The 17,600-nt window shown below is 48.7% G+C and overlaps 1 protein-coding gene across 1 annotated transcript in view; it reads left to right on the plus strand.

Moving 5' to 3' along the window:
• The first annotated feature begins 313 nt into the window (after positions 1 to 313).
• The window catches only part of RAB31 (RAB31, member RAS oncogene family), an 80,998-nt gene continuing 63,711 nt past the window's right edge, over positions 314 to 17,600 (plus strand). The window contains exon 1 of the mRNA XM_015103657.3: positions 314 to 468. Within this exon, the coding sequence (XP_014959143.1) occupies positions 430 to 468 (39 nt within the window). The 5' untranslated portion in view covers positions 314 to 429. The remainder of the gene's footprint in view (positions 469 to 17,600) is intronic.

Raw genomic sequence — 17,600 nt, forward strand, 5'->3', positions numbered from 1 at the left:
TCCCGGGCGGACATCTCCTTTACCGAGGGGGATGCAGTGTCCAGTCGTGGGCCCCCGCCTCCGCGGGCCGCACCGGTCCTCCCTCCACCCTGTGGCCTGCGAGCCGGGGGCCGGGGGTGGGGTAAGCTCTCTGGGGAGCCGGTCCGAGGCCGGGCTGGCCGGAAGGAGGAGGCCGGGTGCCAGGACGCCAGGGGCACGCCGTCAGGGGCGGTCCTGGGAGCCTGCCGGCGAGGTTCCCCGCACCCCCGGGAGGAGCCGGCGGCGGCCACGTGACCCTCTGCGCTGCCAGAGGCCCAGAAATAGCAGCTGCCGTGGATCCGCCCGCGGGCGGCGCGAGGGGAGGCGGGGACCGCAGGAGCCGGCTGGCGGGGCGCGGAGCGTGGCGGCCCCGGAGGATGCGGAGCCCCTGCCTGGCCCGGCCCCGAGCTCATGATGGCCATCCGAGAGCTCAAAGTGTGTCTTCTCGGGGTGAGTCCTGCGCCCCTGGGGCCGCACGCCCCCCCTCCCCCCAGCGCCCTCTAAGTCACCCTCCTCCCTGCGCCCTCCTCGTCCCCGCTTCCCCGCGCCCCCTTTTCTTCAACTTCCCCCGCCCTGCCCCCCAACCACCCCCCTGCCCCCCAAACCCCCCCCCACACACACACACGACGTCCGTGCGCCCCCGTGTCCCCTGCGTGCACCCCCACCTCGCCGGCCCGCTCCCTGTCCCGGCCCCGCCGGGTCCGGTCCGAGCCTCTCGGGTGCTTCCTGGCTCGTCCCCTCGCCGCGCCCGCGTTCCCGGAGCCCTCGTCCTCTCGGGCCGCGTCGGGCCGGGGACCTCTCCGTCGTGACACCATGCCAGGACCCCGCCTCCGTGGGCTTTCTCCTTCGCCTTTAATAATTTCCTTCCGGCGGAAACTTTAAGTTACTCAGCCAAGGCGCGGAATCCTTTTGCCTCCTGGGGGCAATTAGTTTATTTACTTTTTTAAAAAAGAAAACTCAACTCGGGGTGAAAAAATGCGCGAGGGGACGACCTGGCGGGAACGTAGAGGGAGAACGCACCGTAGAAAACTTTTCGTGCTTCGGATCAGGGCAGGACGACAGAGTCCTCCCCTGTCCCCACTTCCCCTCCCGAAGTGGGTCCTTCTGAGCCCAAAGAAATGTGGAAGAAGCCGGAAACAAAGGCAGACACAAACTCCCCAGTGGTGCTGACCTGCCCCCGGGGAGTGCTCAGGGAATTCAGCTGGCGTTTTGGATCGCTGGCTCCTGGGTACCCACACCACATTCCGGAATTGCTTCTTTGGGAAGAGCTGGTTTTCAGCCCTGGTTTTAGCAGCTTTTGGCACAGACGCCTAGTGTTCAGCCCTTGGCAGTTCTGGTCTCCCAAGAAAACAGTTTCCGAAAAAAGCAGCAAAGGTTGGACCGGCTCTGTTTATATCAAAGCAGTGCTAACTGGTCTGTCAAGAGGGGTGTGCAGAAGCAGATAAAGAAGGAATGGTTCTAGGTTAGGGCCGGATTGCCCCGGACCCTGAGGCTGGGAAAGACTGAGGGCAAGAGGAGAAGGGGGCAACAGAGGATGAGATGGTTGGATGGCATCACTGACTCAATGGATATGAGTTTGAGCAAATTCCAAGAGATGGTGAAGGACAGGGAAGCCTGAGTGGGACACGACTGAGGGACTGAACAGCAACAACAAGGGGCTGTCTGGACTCCCTGGAGTCCCTCCTGGAACCTGGGGAGGTCTGGCCTCACTGTTCTTTGCTAAAGTCCCATTTGCACTAGGTTGTCTGGTTGACCTTGGTCTCCTGATTCATCCAGGGGCGTCAGGCAGAGGCCCTCCCTCCTCTGTGCCTGCCCTGGTGTTGGGCCATGGCCTGGATTTGGTGGATGCTGTCCCGGCCTCCCTCTGTTGACCTTTGTCAGAGTTGAGGGGTAGGTGTCACCTACTGCCGGACTCTCTAACATAAGCCAGACACAAATTCCAGGAATCTCGTGTTTTCCTCCTGAGGAGTCATTTCAGCCTCCAGGAAGCGCTTCAAAGACTCAGAAGATCGGGTCCCCAGGAACCAAGAGGCAACTTTGACGTGTGTTGTGTGTGTCAGGATTGGCCTCGTGAATAAATAAAGTCAGAAATGATATGCTTGTCCCAGCACATGAATTATGTTCAGCTTTTTTGCTTATAGCTAAGTCTGTTTCCTCCTACAATCAGGTAGGAAAAGCCCTGATCCGAAGCAAGCCTGGGTTCTTATGCTGTCCTGCTCACTGGCTGTGCAGTTCTGGAAAAGTATCTTGATCACGGTGTCTGTGAAATGGACGTGATAACATTTTCCCGTTTAAGGCAGAGGACTAGAGCAGACGATCTCCTAAGATACACAGCGCCATTTCTTGCTACCCTGTGACTCCGGGATGATTATTAGCAAGCCTGGGAGATGAGAAAGCTGGGGGAAGCCCCTGCACTTCTTTTTGCCTTATCTCTAAGGATGGAATGCACTTGTTCAGTGGCTTCCTGGAGACAATGCCTCTCCTTGTGTGCTGGTCCTTTGCAGAGGCCCAGAGGTAGGAGGCTGGGTTTGAAAGAAAAGAACAGCCCCACAGCAGTTCAGGAAGATAAATCTGAGCAGATGAAGACTTTGAAGTTTCAATCCCATCATACTATATCTGTGGACTTCTTTTTTTGAGAGGCTCTAGGTTTTATTCTTGTTCAGATCAGAAGCCATTTATTTGAAATCTTGGAAAGGGTCATTGCTCTTATTATCACACTGAGTAATGTTTCTTAAGTCCCCCGGTTTGGCTGGTACATCCTGTGTGCGTGACAGCTAGATTCTCAGCTGCTCCTCAAGCAGGGAGATACTCTGGGTGAGATAGCACTGGTGGTGATGGTGGTTTAGTCACTAAGTCCTGTCTGGCTCTTTTGTGACCCCATGGACTGTAGCCCGCCAGGCTTCTCTGTCCATGGATTTCACAGGCAAGAATACTGGAGTGTGCTGCCATTTCCTCCTTCAGGGGATCTTCCCTACCCAGGGATTGAACTCATGTCTCCTGAACTGCAGGCAGATTCTTTTATCGCTGAGCCCCTAGGGAAGCCCTGAGATCGCACTGGGTGTGGCCAAAGCCAATCTAACCGCTGGTTTGCTCTCTTGGCAGATCCACAGGAGAGAGAATCCTGTGGATCCGCCCCTGGAAAAGAAATTCAGTGCCAAGCTCACGGTCCTCTCAGAATTTTAACAGGAGCCCTGGTTCCTCTGTTCTTTGTGTGGGAGGCCTGTCTTTTGTGGATGAAGTCTTGCATGTAGTCAACACTCAGCTTCCTATTTTCAGCCACTGCCACGCCTTCCTGAAATCTCAAGCCCTTGCAGCCACGCCCGCTGCCAGCATCACTGTCTGTCAGTCCAATTGAGCAGGTGATGGGAGTGGGACCATTCAGCTGCCGCCTTGCTGGCTCACCCGAGAGGCAGAGGGGCAGGTCCTTTAGTGCCCGGTGATTGTCCTTGGCACTCAGCGATCACTGGGCGACCTGTTTCCCATTTAAGGCTGTGGTTATGCTCAGCTTGGGTGGTGCAGGTGTACCCCCCTCTGAGCTAAAGGTCCCCACGTGGGTGAAGATTCCTGTCCCGAGGGTCACTTGCAGCAGGTGGCAGCGTGGTGTGCCAGGTGGCATGCACCTGTGCCTTTCAGAACCCTGCTGTTAGGCCCTGGGGTTCAGAACCCTGATCTCACTTCTCTTGGTGCGTGCTCCCACATGGAACCACAGCCATCTGTGGAGCATTCCCCGAATGCTTTGTGCTCTTGGAAAAACGAAGGACCGAGAGTGTGGGGTTTATTTAGGCTACCTGTTAGAAATTCTTGGCTCTTGTTGTTTCCATGGGAGGACTTGGGCATATTTCTCTCATGTCTTCGTGAGTGCCCTTCCCTGGAATAAGCTGTCTTGGGATCGAGCTGGGCAGCAGACTGTCCAGGTTGGACTCTTAGGACCCATGAATCTCACTCTTGTCAATTAAAGTGTCAGTCTTCCCACTTTGTGAATCTCAGTATTATGAAACACGTAGCTAAAAAACAACTCCATTAAAAACAGCAAAGTATGTTTAAAAAAAAAAACTAACAAAAACAATATTGAGGCAGCAGCTGTTCCAACCCCAAAAGTGGAAAGCGTCCCAGTTTGCGTTTTTAACACACATCACCACGTGGCAAAAAGCAGGAGGAGGGAGAGAGAGAGAAAGAGGAGGGGAAGGAGGGGTAGGGCCAGGGGAGGGGGAGAGGAGTTTCTTTTCTTTTATTATTTCCTCTGGGTGTGCACGCTTAAAAACTGCTTCCGAATGGAATCCCAAAGAGATTTATATCTGGACATCGGTTGTCTTGACGACAGTTTAGAGATTTCTGCCACTTCCTCTGCAGCCATCAGGGGCCTGGTGAGCCCTCTCCTCTGGCCTCTGTTCGAAGAGCAGGCAAGTCCCTGGGATTCGCTGTGACATCTGGGCGGTGAGGACTTTACCAGAGAGGGCTGAGGGGTCCCTGGGGGCACCAGAACCCACGATGCCTCTCACAAGAAGCAGATCAGCCTGAGCTGTGGACCCTGGCCTGGCTGCTCTGGGTGAGGGTGAGCGCCCATTACCGACAGTGTTCTGGAAGGCGATGTGAACGTGTGGGGTCCTCTCGGAGGGAGCGCATGCATAGCATGTGGAGGAGCCGCCATCAGCGTTGTCTAAATCTGAGGTTCTGTTGGTGGTGCTGGTGCTAAGCTGTTCAGTCGTGTCTGACTCTTTGCGACCCCCATGGACTGTAGCCCATGAGGCTCCTCTGTCCATGGAATTCTCTAGGCAAGAATACTGCAGTGGGTTGCCATTCCCTTCTTCAGGGGATCTTCCAGACCAGGGATCAAACCCGGGTCTCCTGCATTACAGGCAGACTCTTTACCATCTGAGCCACCAGGGAAACCTACACGTTAAGGTACTAGGACGTGAGGAGATTTGAGCTCAGGTGTTAGAAAAGGTCTTCAAGTTCACTTGTGTCCGTCGGGTTAGACTAATGTCTAACTTACTCCACTTCCTTTTGTCTGAGTTTATATAATTTGTCACATGTGTTTGAGATTGGAATAGGCTTTCCTTCCCTCGGGCTTCCCTGGTGGCTCAGAGTGCTGGTTAAGAATCCGTCTGCAGTGCTGGAGACCTGGGTTTGGTCCCTGGGTTGGGAAGATCCCCTGGAGAAAGGAACAGCTACCCACTCCAGTGGGTGCTGGGGGTGAGTGAGATGCTGAGCTCACCCGCCCACGCGCCCAGTTCTCCTCAGGGCTCTGGCCCGGTCTTTTTCCGTGAGCACTGACCATCTCCTAACAGACCAGATGATTTATTTTCCCCACTTGAGTGCTAAAGCTGCTGAGGGTCGCGGGTGTCCTCAGGAGTTTGTTGGCAGAAATACAGAAAAGTGGGATTTAACATCAGGGTCCCCTGGAGAGCTTCTCCCCGCAGAACCTCCAGGAGTCTTTTCTGATCAGTTTCCTTGCTCCTGAGGCCCAGCCTTCTCCCAGTTCTCTGGAGGTCACCACTGCTCCTTCTGCTTACTCCAGATCTAACCCAGAATGCAGCCTGGGCCACTTTCAGTCTTCATGGAGGCATCCGGATGACTCGGGCTGGTGGAATCCAGGGGAGGTCACATCCCTCCTACTTTCTTTCGTTTGAGCAAGATCTAGGGAGCTGGATCCCTTTGTATCAAGGGTCTGTGTTTTTCTAGAAGAAACAGACACCTGAGTTTTCCAGAATAACGTCCTTTCTGCTCTCATGGAGTCGCTAGTCTAATGAGGACATGCAGATGAGATGCCTGGTCCTGAGAAGTGCCTCTTCACCAGCCAGCCCTGGAAGGGGAAGGAGAAAGAAGGGATGGAGGGGGAGGAGAAGATAAGAGGAAAGAAGTATGAGTGAGGGAGTAAGAGGATGAAGACCTAGGCTTACGCGTGTGCCCGCGCACACACTCACATACACTGTCACATAACATTTGCTCTCTGCTGGCAAGAGAAGAGAGCAAAGCCTTTCTTGTTCTCCTCCCTCCCTTTCTTATCAAACAACTGGCCAGGGCATTTACATTTATAGCAAGCTTAATGAAGAAGTCGTTCTTTGTGTGTTTTTGAAGAACATCTCATAGCATCAAAGCTAAATACTTCACAGACCCTTTCATTTTAGGAGCTAAGATACTTTCTAAACTTTTTCATAACAAACTTCTGAAAAGCTACTTTTTTTTTTTTTTCATTGTCTGAGTTCGTCTTCATTGAATTTTGAATCTAATGATGAGGTTGGGGAGGGAATAGGGGTGAGATGGCAGAGATGGTGTCCTCACCAGGATGATGCATTCAACCTCGTCTCTTTATAGGACATGGAACTGTACTGCCTTGCCCCGGTCTTGTTGCCTCGGGTGCAATGGAAATCCTGCAGCTGTGAAGACAGCATCCCACCTGACCTCCTGCATCTCACGGCCACCTCCTGGTGGTTCTTCTCTCCCTGTCTTTTATGTTCAGATGACGCCTTCATTTTATGATCAGCATCCAGCCCTCTGTCCTGCCCCCTGGTTTTCTCTGTGCTTTTCAGCCCCACAGTCTTCTGTTGTGTTTCCTTATTCTGTCCACTTCTCATGGGTGAATCTCAGTCTGTCCTTTAAAGAGACACCAGGGCTGGGCTCTTAGAGGAAAATGTTTCTGACTCTGCTTTCCAACCCTCTGAGCAGGGGGGTGTGCTGAATCCCAGCGAGTGACCTTTTCTTCCGCTGCCATTACAGACCAGAAACCCAGCCAGCTCACCCTGTGGGGAGTAACGCAGGCATTTCATGAGGCTTCTTGTTTTAGTTTTTTAAAAGGGATCTGTATAAAGTAAACGGGGATTTCACTAATGGAAGAGTGCTGTGGGGATGAACAGAGACCCTTACAGGTGTGTGCGTGTAGGCAGGTATGAGGACTTGCCACAGAGCTGGGGTGCTGAGGGAGGCTCTGTCCCTGGGTTTCCAGCCCAGCAGGGTCCTTGGGCTGGTAGAACTGGAAGGGGGAGGTGAAGTAACAGCACCAAGCGACCCCTGGGATGTCACATGACATCATGTCACATGACACTCAATTGCCAGGTAAGGGAGTGGAGCTTGTAGGGCCTTAAAAGGGCCTCAGAAGCACAGCCCAGAAAATATATATATTTTTTAAAAAGACATCGCTTTAAAAAGATGGAGTGTATTATTTCTAGATCTCCATCTCAGGTTAGGTTAATCTTAGTAAGATAACTAGTAGAATCTTTTTTCAATAAGAATAGAAATATTTTTGAAACTTTTGCTAAAGTTATAATTTATGGTTTGAACACGTTGCTGCTATTGATGTGAATTGCATGATTGTGCATTTTACCCCTGTCAGCCCTGTGCTTCCAATTTGTTAATGATAATTATTGTGTCACAACTAACCACATGCACACCCTTAGTCTTGCTTGTGAGCAGTGTATTTACAGATGCTCTGCTGGTGTCTTCTCTGTATGTCCTTGACTTCGTTATTAAAATTATCCATGGGTAGAAGAAAAACAGTAATTATAAACTTACAAGCACCATAATAATTTGCAGTTGCCCTCAGCCCTGATCACAACAACAGCGACATCAATAACATTTGAGGAAGATTGAACACAGGCCTGGAATTGAAGCCAAAACTTACTCTGTTCTTTCTCAGGCAGGAAAGTGCTTTGAGAGAGTTGCGTTGAAATAAACACATTACCCTGTGTAAACTAGCTAGCTAGTGGGAAGTTGCTGTATAACACAGGGAGCTCAGCCCTGGTGCTCTGGGACAACTTAGCGGGGTGGGATGGGGTGGGAGGTAGGAGGGAGGTTCAAGAGGGAGGGGAACACATGTAAACCTGTGGCTGATTCGTGTTTTCGTATGGCAGAAACGAACACAACATGGTAAAGCAATTGTCCTCCAATTCAAAATAAATTTAAAAATTAAAAAAAAAGAAAAAAAAAAAAGGAAAGCACTTCAGAGTGCCTTGGATGAAGAAGGAGGTCTTGAAATTACTCTAGTTTATGAGTATTTCTGTAATCAGGACAGCTGACATGTACCGAGGGTAACTCACATGCCAGACACCGTGCCGAGTGTTTTGGCTTTCTGTTGCTTTGCGACAGACCGCCCCAAACTTAGTGCTTAAAACAACAATTTGTTGTTCCTCCTCACCGACTGCTCTGGGGGCTGACTGGGCTCAGATGGGCAGTCCTTGCTCAGATGGTGGCCGGGGCTGGGGCCGAAGTTGCAGTCGCTTGGGCTGGGCTGGCTGCACCCGCTGGGTGACCAGACATCTGGTCACAGAAGCCTTCACATGGCTTCTCCACGCCGTCACGTGGGCTTCTTCACAGTGTGGAGTCTCAGGGCAGTCAGACTGCCTCCACGGTGGCTTGCCATCTCCAGAGAAGGAGTTGTGAACTCAGGTTTTCATACATGACACACAGTGAGTCCAAACAAACTGAAATGTCAGAGTTTGCAGCAGAGAAAGGGGTGTTGCAGAACTGAGCAAGGAGAACAAACAGCTCATGCTCAAAAACGTCTGAACTCCTCACTGGTTTGGGGGAAGAGTTTTATAGGAAAATTTGGGTAAGGGCAGGAAGCAGGTTGTGTTCCAGGAATCTTGTGCTCAGCCTGAAATTAGCATCCTCCACCTGGGTGAGAGGATTTTGAGCATGACCTTGCTAGCATGTGAAATGAGCGGTAGTTTGAACATCTGGCAATACTTTGGCCACTTGATGCGAAGAGCCAACTCATTGGAAAAGACCCTGATGCTGGCAAAGACAGAAGGCAAGAGGAGAAGGGGGCGACAGAGGATGAGATGGTTGGATAACATCACCGACTCAGTGGACGTGAGTTTGAGGAAGCTCCGGGAGATGGTGAAGGACATTGAAGCCTGGCGTGGTGTGGTCCATGGGGTCACAAAGAGTCGGACACAACTGAGCAACTGAACAACAACAACAACATGGGTGGAGGCCTTAGTTCCTGCAGAAGAGCTCAGAGATATTTTCTGTGCATCCCTGGAGGAGGAACCAGGACCCTGCCCAAGCTGCACTACTATTTCCTGTGTGCTTTCCCTTTGTTTCTGCGTCTCCTCCCTTCCACAATTAGAAACTGCTTGAGTCTGCCCTTTGGAACTCGAGGAAGGTCTAGGAGGCCAAAGCCTTTTTCCTACAAACAAGAAACGGGGGACAAAGAAAGGCTTTTGTGCCCACGTGGGCCCCACAAGGTCCTGCTTGGTTTCTGTTCCATGAACTTTGGGTGGATGCTAACAGGCTCCTTGTTCATAGGTCACAGAATGTCATTTCTGTCACATTTCACTGATCGGGTCAGACGGCCAGCCCAGAAGCAAAGGGAGGATTAGACTCCATCTCTTTTTCAGTCTGTTGGACTGCATGAGCGTTTCACCCATATCATGCATTAAAGGAAACTGAAGCTCGGGGCCAGGTAACAGCACAAAGACTCCCAGCTGATAATAATGATAATAATAAGTGAGCTTTCAAGGATTACAACGAGCTCCGCATGACCCTGGAACCAGCGCATGCAGCCTCTTTGCTGGGCTGAAGACTTTCTCAGTCGCAAATTACTTGTTCAGACTGGCATGTGGCACAGTAGAATGGGGTCACAAAAATAAAGAAATAAAATAATTCATCAAATTGAACCAGGTTTGAAGTACTTCCCTGGATAAGAAAGTGAAAGTGTTAGTTATTCAATTGGGTCCGACTCTGGGCGAGCCTATGGAGTGAGTATCCTCCCTGAAAGAAAAGGCAGATGCCCTCAGTGTCAGGGTTCTGGCCATGGTTGGGGAGGTGAGATGACTGGCCTGAATGAGCCGTGAAGACGTGAAGTGGTGTCTGCAGGGAGGCCGGGACACATGCAGGACACACCGTGCTTGCGACAGTGACGCCGGCCCTCCCTGGGTTCGCTCAGCGCCTCGCAGGGGCAAACACCTGCATGCAGAGCTGTTGCCTTCAGCCTTGGGTCGGCCCTGTGTGGCAGCCCCTGCCTGCGTTTTGTGGTGTGAGATGAGCTTTGGTAGGTCCCAGGCATCCCGGACATCACAGGGCTGTGTGTGCAGAGGGACCTTGGGCTCAGCTTTGTCCGTTGCCCTTTTTCCAGCTCGTGTTCAGGAAGCCCTAGATTCCAGGCTTTTTTTTTTCTTCACTCCCTCAGGGGATATGTGTTAAGTGCTATAATTGTTTCAGAAAGTGTTGGTTCGCAAACTGTGATCAACCTGCTGGATGGTGGAGCTGTAGGCATTAGGAGTTTCTAGGGCTGCAATTCAACTGTCTTCACAGCTAGATGGGCCTCCTGCCAGCTGAGCACTGTGGACGCTGGGTCACCCTCGGGTCGGCAGATGTGGCTTGCTCTAGCTTTGTCACGTCCTGGCTCAATTCCCCTGGGAGATCACATAGCTACTGGGGTCCAGATTCCCGCTTTGTAAACTGCTGGCAGTTTGCACAGACAACCCCTCTGACTCGACCTGGGGTGTCATGTTGAAAAATTCTCTTACCTCTTCTTCCAAAAACCATTTTACACCCTGATAATCTTGAGGCTTAAGAGAGTCTAAGTAGGTTCTTTGCACAAGAGGATCTCTAATTAAGTTTTATTTAATCTGCTTAGCCATGGGATCTGGCAAGGCATAGGTGATAAGTAATAGCTTTTGATTTACTGTGTGATATTGTCATTCTTTTCATGAATTTGACCCAATTTGTAACATACTCTTTAATTAAAAAAAAAAATTGACATTAACACTGAATAAGTTTAAGGTGCGAGCTCAGTTGCTCTGTCGAGTCCAACCCTTTGCGACCCCGTGGACTGTAGCCCACCAGGCTCCTCTGTCCATGGGATTTTGCAGGCAAGAGTACTGGAGTGGGTTGCCATTTCCTCTTCCAGGGGATCTTTCTGACCCAGAGATTGAACCCGAGTCTTCTGCATCTCCTGCCTTAGCAGGCAAATTGTTTACCACTGAGTTTAAGGTTAGGTGTGTATACACTTATGTGTTGTAATATGATTGCTGATGTAGTCATATTTGTCACATTGCATAATTATAGTACAGTTTTTGTCTATATTCATCATACTGTGCCTTAAATCTCAATGGCTTATTCACTACTTGTTACAACTTTGTGCCCTTAACAATAGCAGTCTTACCCCTGCCCCCCTGCTGAAGCCCCATCCCCTGGTTACCACCATTTTACTGTCTGTTTTTTATAGGTTTAACTTTTTCAGATTTAACATAAGTGGTAGCACCCAGTACTGGTCTTTCTCTGACTTATCTCACATAGCGTCATGTGCTCAGGGTCCATCCATGTGGTCACAGATGAGAGGATGTTTTCCTTCCTCAAGGCTGAATAATACTCTCTCGTCTGTTTGTACTACATCCCTTTTATCCATTCATTCGTTGATGAGCGTTTGGATTGTTTCCGTATCTGGGCTCTTGTGAATGATACTGTGGTTAACATGGGGTGCAGATATTTCATTGAAATCCTGTGTTCATTTCCTTCAGGTATAAGCCCAGACATGGAATTACTAGAGCATATTTTAGATCTATTTTTAATTTTTTGAGGAACCTCAATATTATTTTCCATAGTGTTAGACCAATTTACATTCCCACCACAGAGCACAAGGGTTCCCCTTTAACCACATTTTCACTACAACCTGTTATCTCTTATCTTTTTGGTGATGGCCATTCTAACAGGTGTAAGGTGATATCTCATGGCGATGTAACATATTCTTTATATTTTTGTACTGAAATGTAAGGTTCTTGTGAAAAAGCTCACAGGTCTTAGGTGCACAATGGATTTTTACAAATTAAATGTCCAGATCTAAGAGTAGAATATTCCTGGGAATTCCCTGGAGGCCTAATCGCTAGGATTCTGTGCTTCCATTGCCAGGGACCCAGGCTCAGTCCATGATCAGGGAACTAAGATCGCACAAACTATGCTGCTGCTGCTGCTGCTAAGTCGCTTCAGTCGTGTCCGACTCTGTGCCACCCCATAGATGGCAGCCCACCAGGCTTCTCCGTCCCTAAGATTCTCCAGGCAAGAACACTGGAGTGGGTTGCCATTTGAGGCATAGCCAAAAAAAATTAAAAACCAGAATATTCCCAGTAAGTGTTTATGAATGATTTTCTGCACCTTTACCAACACTGAATATCATCAAAACTTTTTATCTTTGCTGATATTATAGATAAAAGATGATCAGTTCAGTTCAGTCGTGTCCGACTCTTTGCGAGCCCATGAATTGCAGCACGCCAGGCCTCTCTGTCCATCACCAACTCCCGGAGTTCACTCAGACTCGTGTCCATCGAGTCAATGATGCCATCCAGCCATCTCATCCTCTGTCGTCCCCTTTTCCTCCTGCCCCCAATCCCTCCCAGCATCAAAGTCTTGTCCAGTGAGTCAACTCGTCGCATGAGGTGGCCAAAGCACTGGAGTTTCAGCTTTAGCATCATTCCTTCCAGAGAAATCCCAGGGCTGATCTCCTTCAGAATGGACTGGTTGGATCTCCTTGCAGTCCACCTGTTCTAATTTGATTTCTTTAATTATGGATGACTCTGAGCATCTTTTTATGTTTATTGACTAGCTATATTTCTTGTTACCTACACATTCACATCATTTACCTAATTTTTATTGGGTTATTTTTCTTTCTGACTTGTGAGAACACTTTGTACATTAAGAAACCAAACCCTTAGTCATTTGTATTGCACAAGCCTTTCTTCAATTTGTTGCTCTCTAGTTTACTTTTTTTTTACTGAATTAAAAATCATATTAATATTTTAAACTCTTTATTTAGTCAAATATATCAATATTTTCCTTTATGGTTTTGGTGTTTATGTCTTGCTTAGAAAGTGCTTCCATATTCTAATATTGTAAAATTTTAACATATTTTAATTTTTCTTTTGTTCATTCATAGTGTCTTAAATTTTTTTAATTAAGGAATTTTTTTATCATGTGAAGTTTATTTTGGTACAAAGAGTCAGGTTGGGATTCAGATTTTATTTCTTTACTCCAAATGTCTAGATAGTTGTTCTAATGCTGTTTATTGCTTAATTCATCATTATTCATGGGTTTGACATGTTATTTTTTATCATAAATGAAGTCCTCATATGTATTTGGGTCTGTTTATGGACTCTGCATTGTTCTACTAAAACATGCACTGATTTCTGAATCTATCAGATTCAGGAAAATTTAGAAATCGTGTGAAGGAACCTGCTTTGGGGTACTGAATGGTGCACGGGTCTTGGACATCCAGGGCTGCAAGTACTATCTAGTTGATTGGTTTGCTCATGGAACAAATATTAATATTAATAAGCACAAGCTTTACTAGGTGCTGAGTGTATTGCGAGTTTTGTTCATCTGTGCCAATGTTCATCTTACTGAGAATGATAAGCTGGAACATTGCATATATGGAATTCATTCAGTGGTTGGTGGAAGATGCTTTAATGAGTGAAAAATCTGAAAGGAGCTAAAGGGAAAGAGTGATGTGAGCTGAGCCTTAGCTGGGTGGTACCCATCTGTGAAGTGCGATGGCTTCTGTGTTTGGGCCAGTTTTAGAAAAATACGTAGGCGAAATGATGAGTTAACAGTTTCCACCATCTACAGCACTGGGGTGTTTGCCATGCTGTGTTTCTTTATTTTTCCCCCTTCAGTATGAGTGGGATTACTTCTGCTGGAGTTAGTCCAAAAAGTGCTGTGTCACTGGGAAAGTTAGGGACACATTGAGCTTAATGTGTAACACAGTCCGCTTAAGATGATCCTGGATCCTGGATCCTTCATCTCCCACGAATAGAGCAGGGCTGGAGTCCTTCTTGTGACCAGCTGAAGCTTTCTGATACCTGTGGTGATGGACTGTAGGGCATACTCTACGGTCAGTAAAGCAATGACCCTGCATCACAGTGGGTCCAGCCCTGCTTGTTGCCGCCCAGGAGGGGCAGAGGCTCCTTTCAGAAGGACACTCTTCAGTGTCAAGTGTGAATCCACAGGCACAGGTTCTTCTTCTTTCTAGAAGTCTGATTCCTCCTCTCTGCCAGGAGTCCCAACCTGAACCCAAAGTGTCATCCCATTCTCCTGGGCTCCCATCCCTTCCAGGAGTCGCCCAAGAGAGGTATGGTCCCAGTTCCTGGGACCATGGGCTGCCACCTGCCTCCCATCTGGCAACCTCTGCTCCTGCTCTGGGGGCGGATCCACATGTCCTGGGTGCTGTGTCCCAGCCTCTCTGCTGCCGGCCCCTCCTCTGTCGTTAGACTCATCTTCCCTCCCATTCGCCCTCATACGTGAATCCATGCACATGACTGGTGAAATCTCATGGGTGTGAAATGGTCTCATTGCCCTCTGATGGACAGAACTCCTTTTGACTGGAATGTTAACACTTCTGTTGCCCGTAATCCTCATATATCACGGGATGGAAGACTTCCTTGGGTTAGTTTCCAGGTCACATGTAGGGGGGCAGGATTCTCAGAGCCCCTGCAAAGTGTCCGAGGAAAGAGCTGCTTCTACCTGAGAACTAAACTGAGTTTCATCTGGAGTTGGGTGTGGCTCCCAGTCTGAGTTGTAGAAGCCACAGAATTAGCCGGAACGAATGTGGTCGGTGTTTGTGTGTTATTTTAGGAAATTCCTTAGAGTCTTAATTTCGGAGGGAAGCAGATCCTGCCTCTGAATAGACTCAAGGAGGCTGAGTACCTCTTGCGCAGCGCGGCTAGTGACCTAGTTTGAACAGCCTGAGGTCTGCGCCCCAGACCTGGCCTGGGAGCCAGGCGACAGTGGGGAGCTGTGCCCGCAGACTCGTGGTTGGCCTGGGGTTGAAGCGTGATTTCGGCTGTGACCACGGCTCTCCAGTTTCCTGAGAATTCCATGAGTAACCCATGTGGCTCACCGCGTCCTGCAGCGATGCTTTTCTGGTTCTGAGGTCTTAGCAGAGCTCACGCCTCATGGTGCCAGGTGATGGAACGGTGGTCTCACATCAGCAGCATGTGCTGGGCGTCTTGTGTGTGATCTTACTCTCACAAAATCTGTTTCTTCTTTTGAAAAGGGGCACTTTTCCTCACTCTTTGCCATCTCGATGTAGAGAGTAAACAGCATCTTCTTTGCCATTAAGATGTTTAATTTTGAGTCTGGACTTTGGATCTTGAACCCAGAGCTGAAGCTGTGGAAGCTGGCTCCCCATTGTTGTCCCTGTCGGGTCCGCAGGGGGACCGAGCCGGCCCGGGGCCTCCCCATAGGTGGTGCCCTGTGATGCTGGAGGCAGCAGAGCCCTTCCTGTGACAGAGAGGGAGTTCCTGCTTGTTCATTCATAGTCAGAGCTGAAATTTGTTCATTTATAAATTTCTTGACAACTCAGAATAAGAAAATAGTGGCATTCAACTGACTGTGTTAACATGATATTGCGTGCCCAAAGGCAACTCGGCAAATGTTAACAGTTAATTAGGCTTACCGAAGGCAAAAGAAGTCTCCAGTGGGTCACGCTTTCAGTTTCTAAAAAGCCTTCAGACTCCAGTGGTGATAAATTTGTTTGAAATGTTGTATAATCTGTGTTAGAATACACAAATGTATATTAAAAGCAGAGTACTGTTTTATGTGAATTTCCAAGCTTTTCCCTAAGACTAAAAGGTAGTGCTTTGAAATATTGGATGAGAAGAACCAGAGGTCATTATTTTTGTTTTTAAATCTGTGTGGTCTTCACTTTACTCTTTCAAGTGTCTATTAAAATGTGTCACCTATTTGCACTTATGAATGTTTTATATGCCAGTTAATTGGTTTTGAATGGTGTGCCAAGGTGACACAGTCAGTTTTATGATTTCCGTAGATGATGGATTTTGCTCCTGTGACAAGGTCAAGCACATAAAAATTCCAATCAAATGCCATAAAAAGCACAGTTCCGTATGCCAGTCTGATTCTGTAGGCGTCTTTTTGTGGCAGTGTTGGCAATTCCATCTGTCCCAGCTGAAAGTCAGCCTCAGTCCTGTCTCTGTAGCAGGTGATCACACACACAGCTTCCTGATACACATAATATAGTGAAAATACATCGATAATATGGATTTACATTATAGGTCATTTAAATCTGAAAGCGTACTTATTTCGATTGCAGTCGAGGCTGAGTGGGAGGCGGAGTATAGCTGCCATAATTCAGGAGGGCAAGGGCGGTGTTGGTCTCTCTTGGTGATAGTCTGTTTTCTCTCTCCTGGTTGGTATCCCGGGGGGAGCAGGTAAATACTGCTGTTAATTACGTGCCGTTCCTAATGGGCAGGTGTCTGTCGTCCTCAACTGCAGCTCTTGATCAAAAATGGAGTAGCCAACGCGAATAGCTTGTGTTTATTATTCTGGTCATGGACGACAGCAGGTGCCACAGCAGATCAATCTCAGATTGCTAATAGGTCGTTGAGAAGGCAGAAAATGGCAGGCTAGGGTAAATTGACCCATAGCTGTCATATAATCTCAGGGAACGACGGTTGGTTGATTATGTGTGCTGCAGCTGAAATATATAGATTAAGGCATCTAAGTCAGGGTCAGGGGATTCCAGCAGATACCCCACCCCCTTCTGCTTCTTTCAAGGGCCCCTGTTACTGAATGGTCTTAAAAAGAGTTTTGTCTGCCCTAATGGTAACCAACAAGACAGGATTGCCAACGACTTGGTCTTGGCAGGCAGCCAGCGTATAAAGGATGCTCGGTGCCGTGGCACCCCTGCTGGGCTTTATGCGTGGAAGTGGATGCAACTGCTGAAGAAGGGCCAGAGCTGCCCTGTGGGGCAGAGAGCGCAACCCAGGTCAGATGATGTCCTGCCAGCCCCGGGTGGTGGGAAGCTGAGTCTGGGGAGACAGAGCATCTGCCCAATAGCTAAATGTGGGTAAGTGGCATTTTCCAAAGAAGGGCGTAGTCTAGAAAAAAATATGGGTTTAAAGAAATGGTGTACTGTCATCCTTGTATATAGATATATAAGTAAAGCTTATCAATTTAGATTTGGAAATTGTAAGATTTCAGACACAGGGCCAGAATGAATCTACCTTATAAATGAATGAGGAATAAGCAGATGATGAGGTCCAACAAGCTCTAAGGATAATTCTCAGCTTGTTTAGAGGGATGTGTGGGTTTTTAGATTTTCTAGATGCACTGTGTTGATGAGGATACAGGCTGAGATCCCAAAGTCCAGGGACTTAGGAGAGAAATCATCTCTTTCTTCTTGGTCAGCTCTGGTAGCTGATTCAGGACTTCTCTGATGGATTTAGGGGTCAATTTATTGCCTCTGCTTCTATCCCATTTGCTGGAACCTAGTCTCCTGACCACCTCGACAGCAGGGGTGACCTGCTAAATCTCAGGGCTCTGTTTCTAATGGATGAACAGCAGCAATGATCCTCTCCCATATGCCCTTTCCATGTCCTAACAAGGTCACTGCCGGCATATGAAATTTGAAGACAGCGGGTTTATTACTTGACCGGATCTTTGACATGAGCCAGTTCTCAGACTCTGGATTCTAAGGAGAGGGAGCCAAGCGTTAAGCTGGTTTGTGGAGCCTCCTAGACTTAGATCCCTCGCTTGTATAATGTTGGTAACAGTGTCTGTCCCAGCGAGTAAAAGTTACGCAGCACAGGTAGCATGAGACCATGGGGGCCCCTGCCTGTCATGTGATAACT

This window comes from Ovis aries, chromosome 23 (assembly GCF_016772045.2).
Source record: "Ovis aries strain OAR_USU_Benz2616 breed Rambouillet chromosome 23, ARS-UI_Ramb_v3.0, whole genome shotgun sequence".
NCBI classification, from domain to species: Eukaryota; Metazoa; Chordata; class Mammalia; order Artiodactyla; family Bovidae; genus Ovis; species Ovis aries.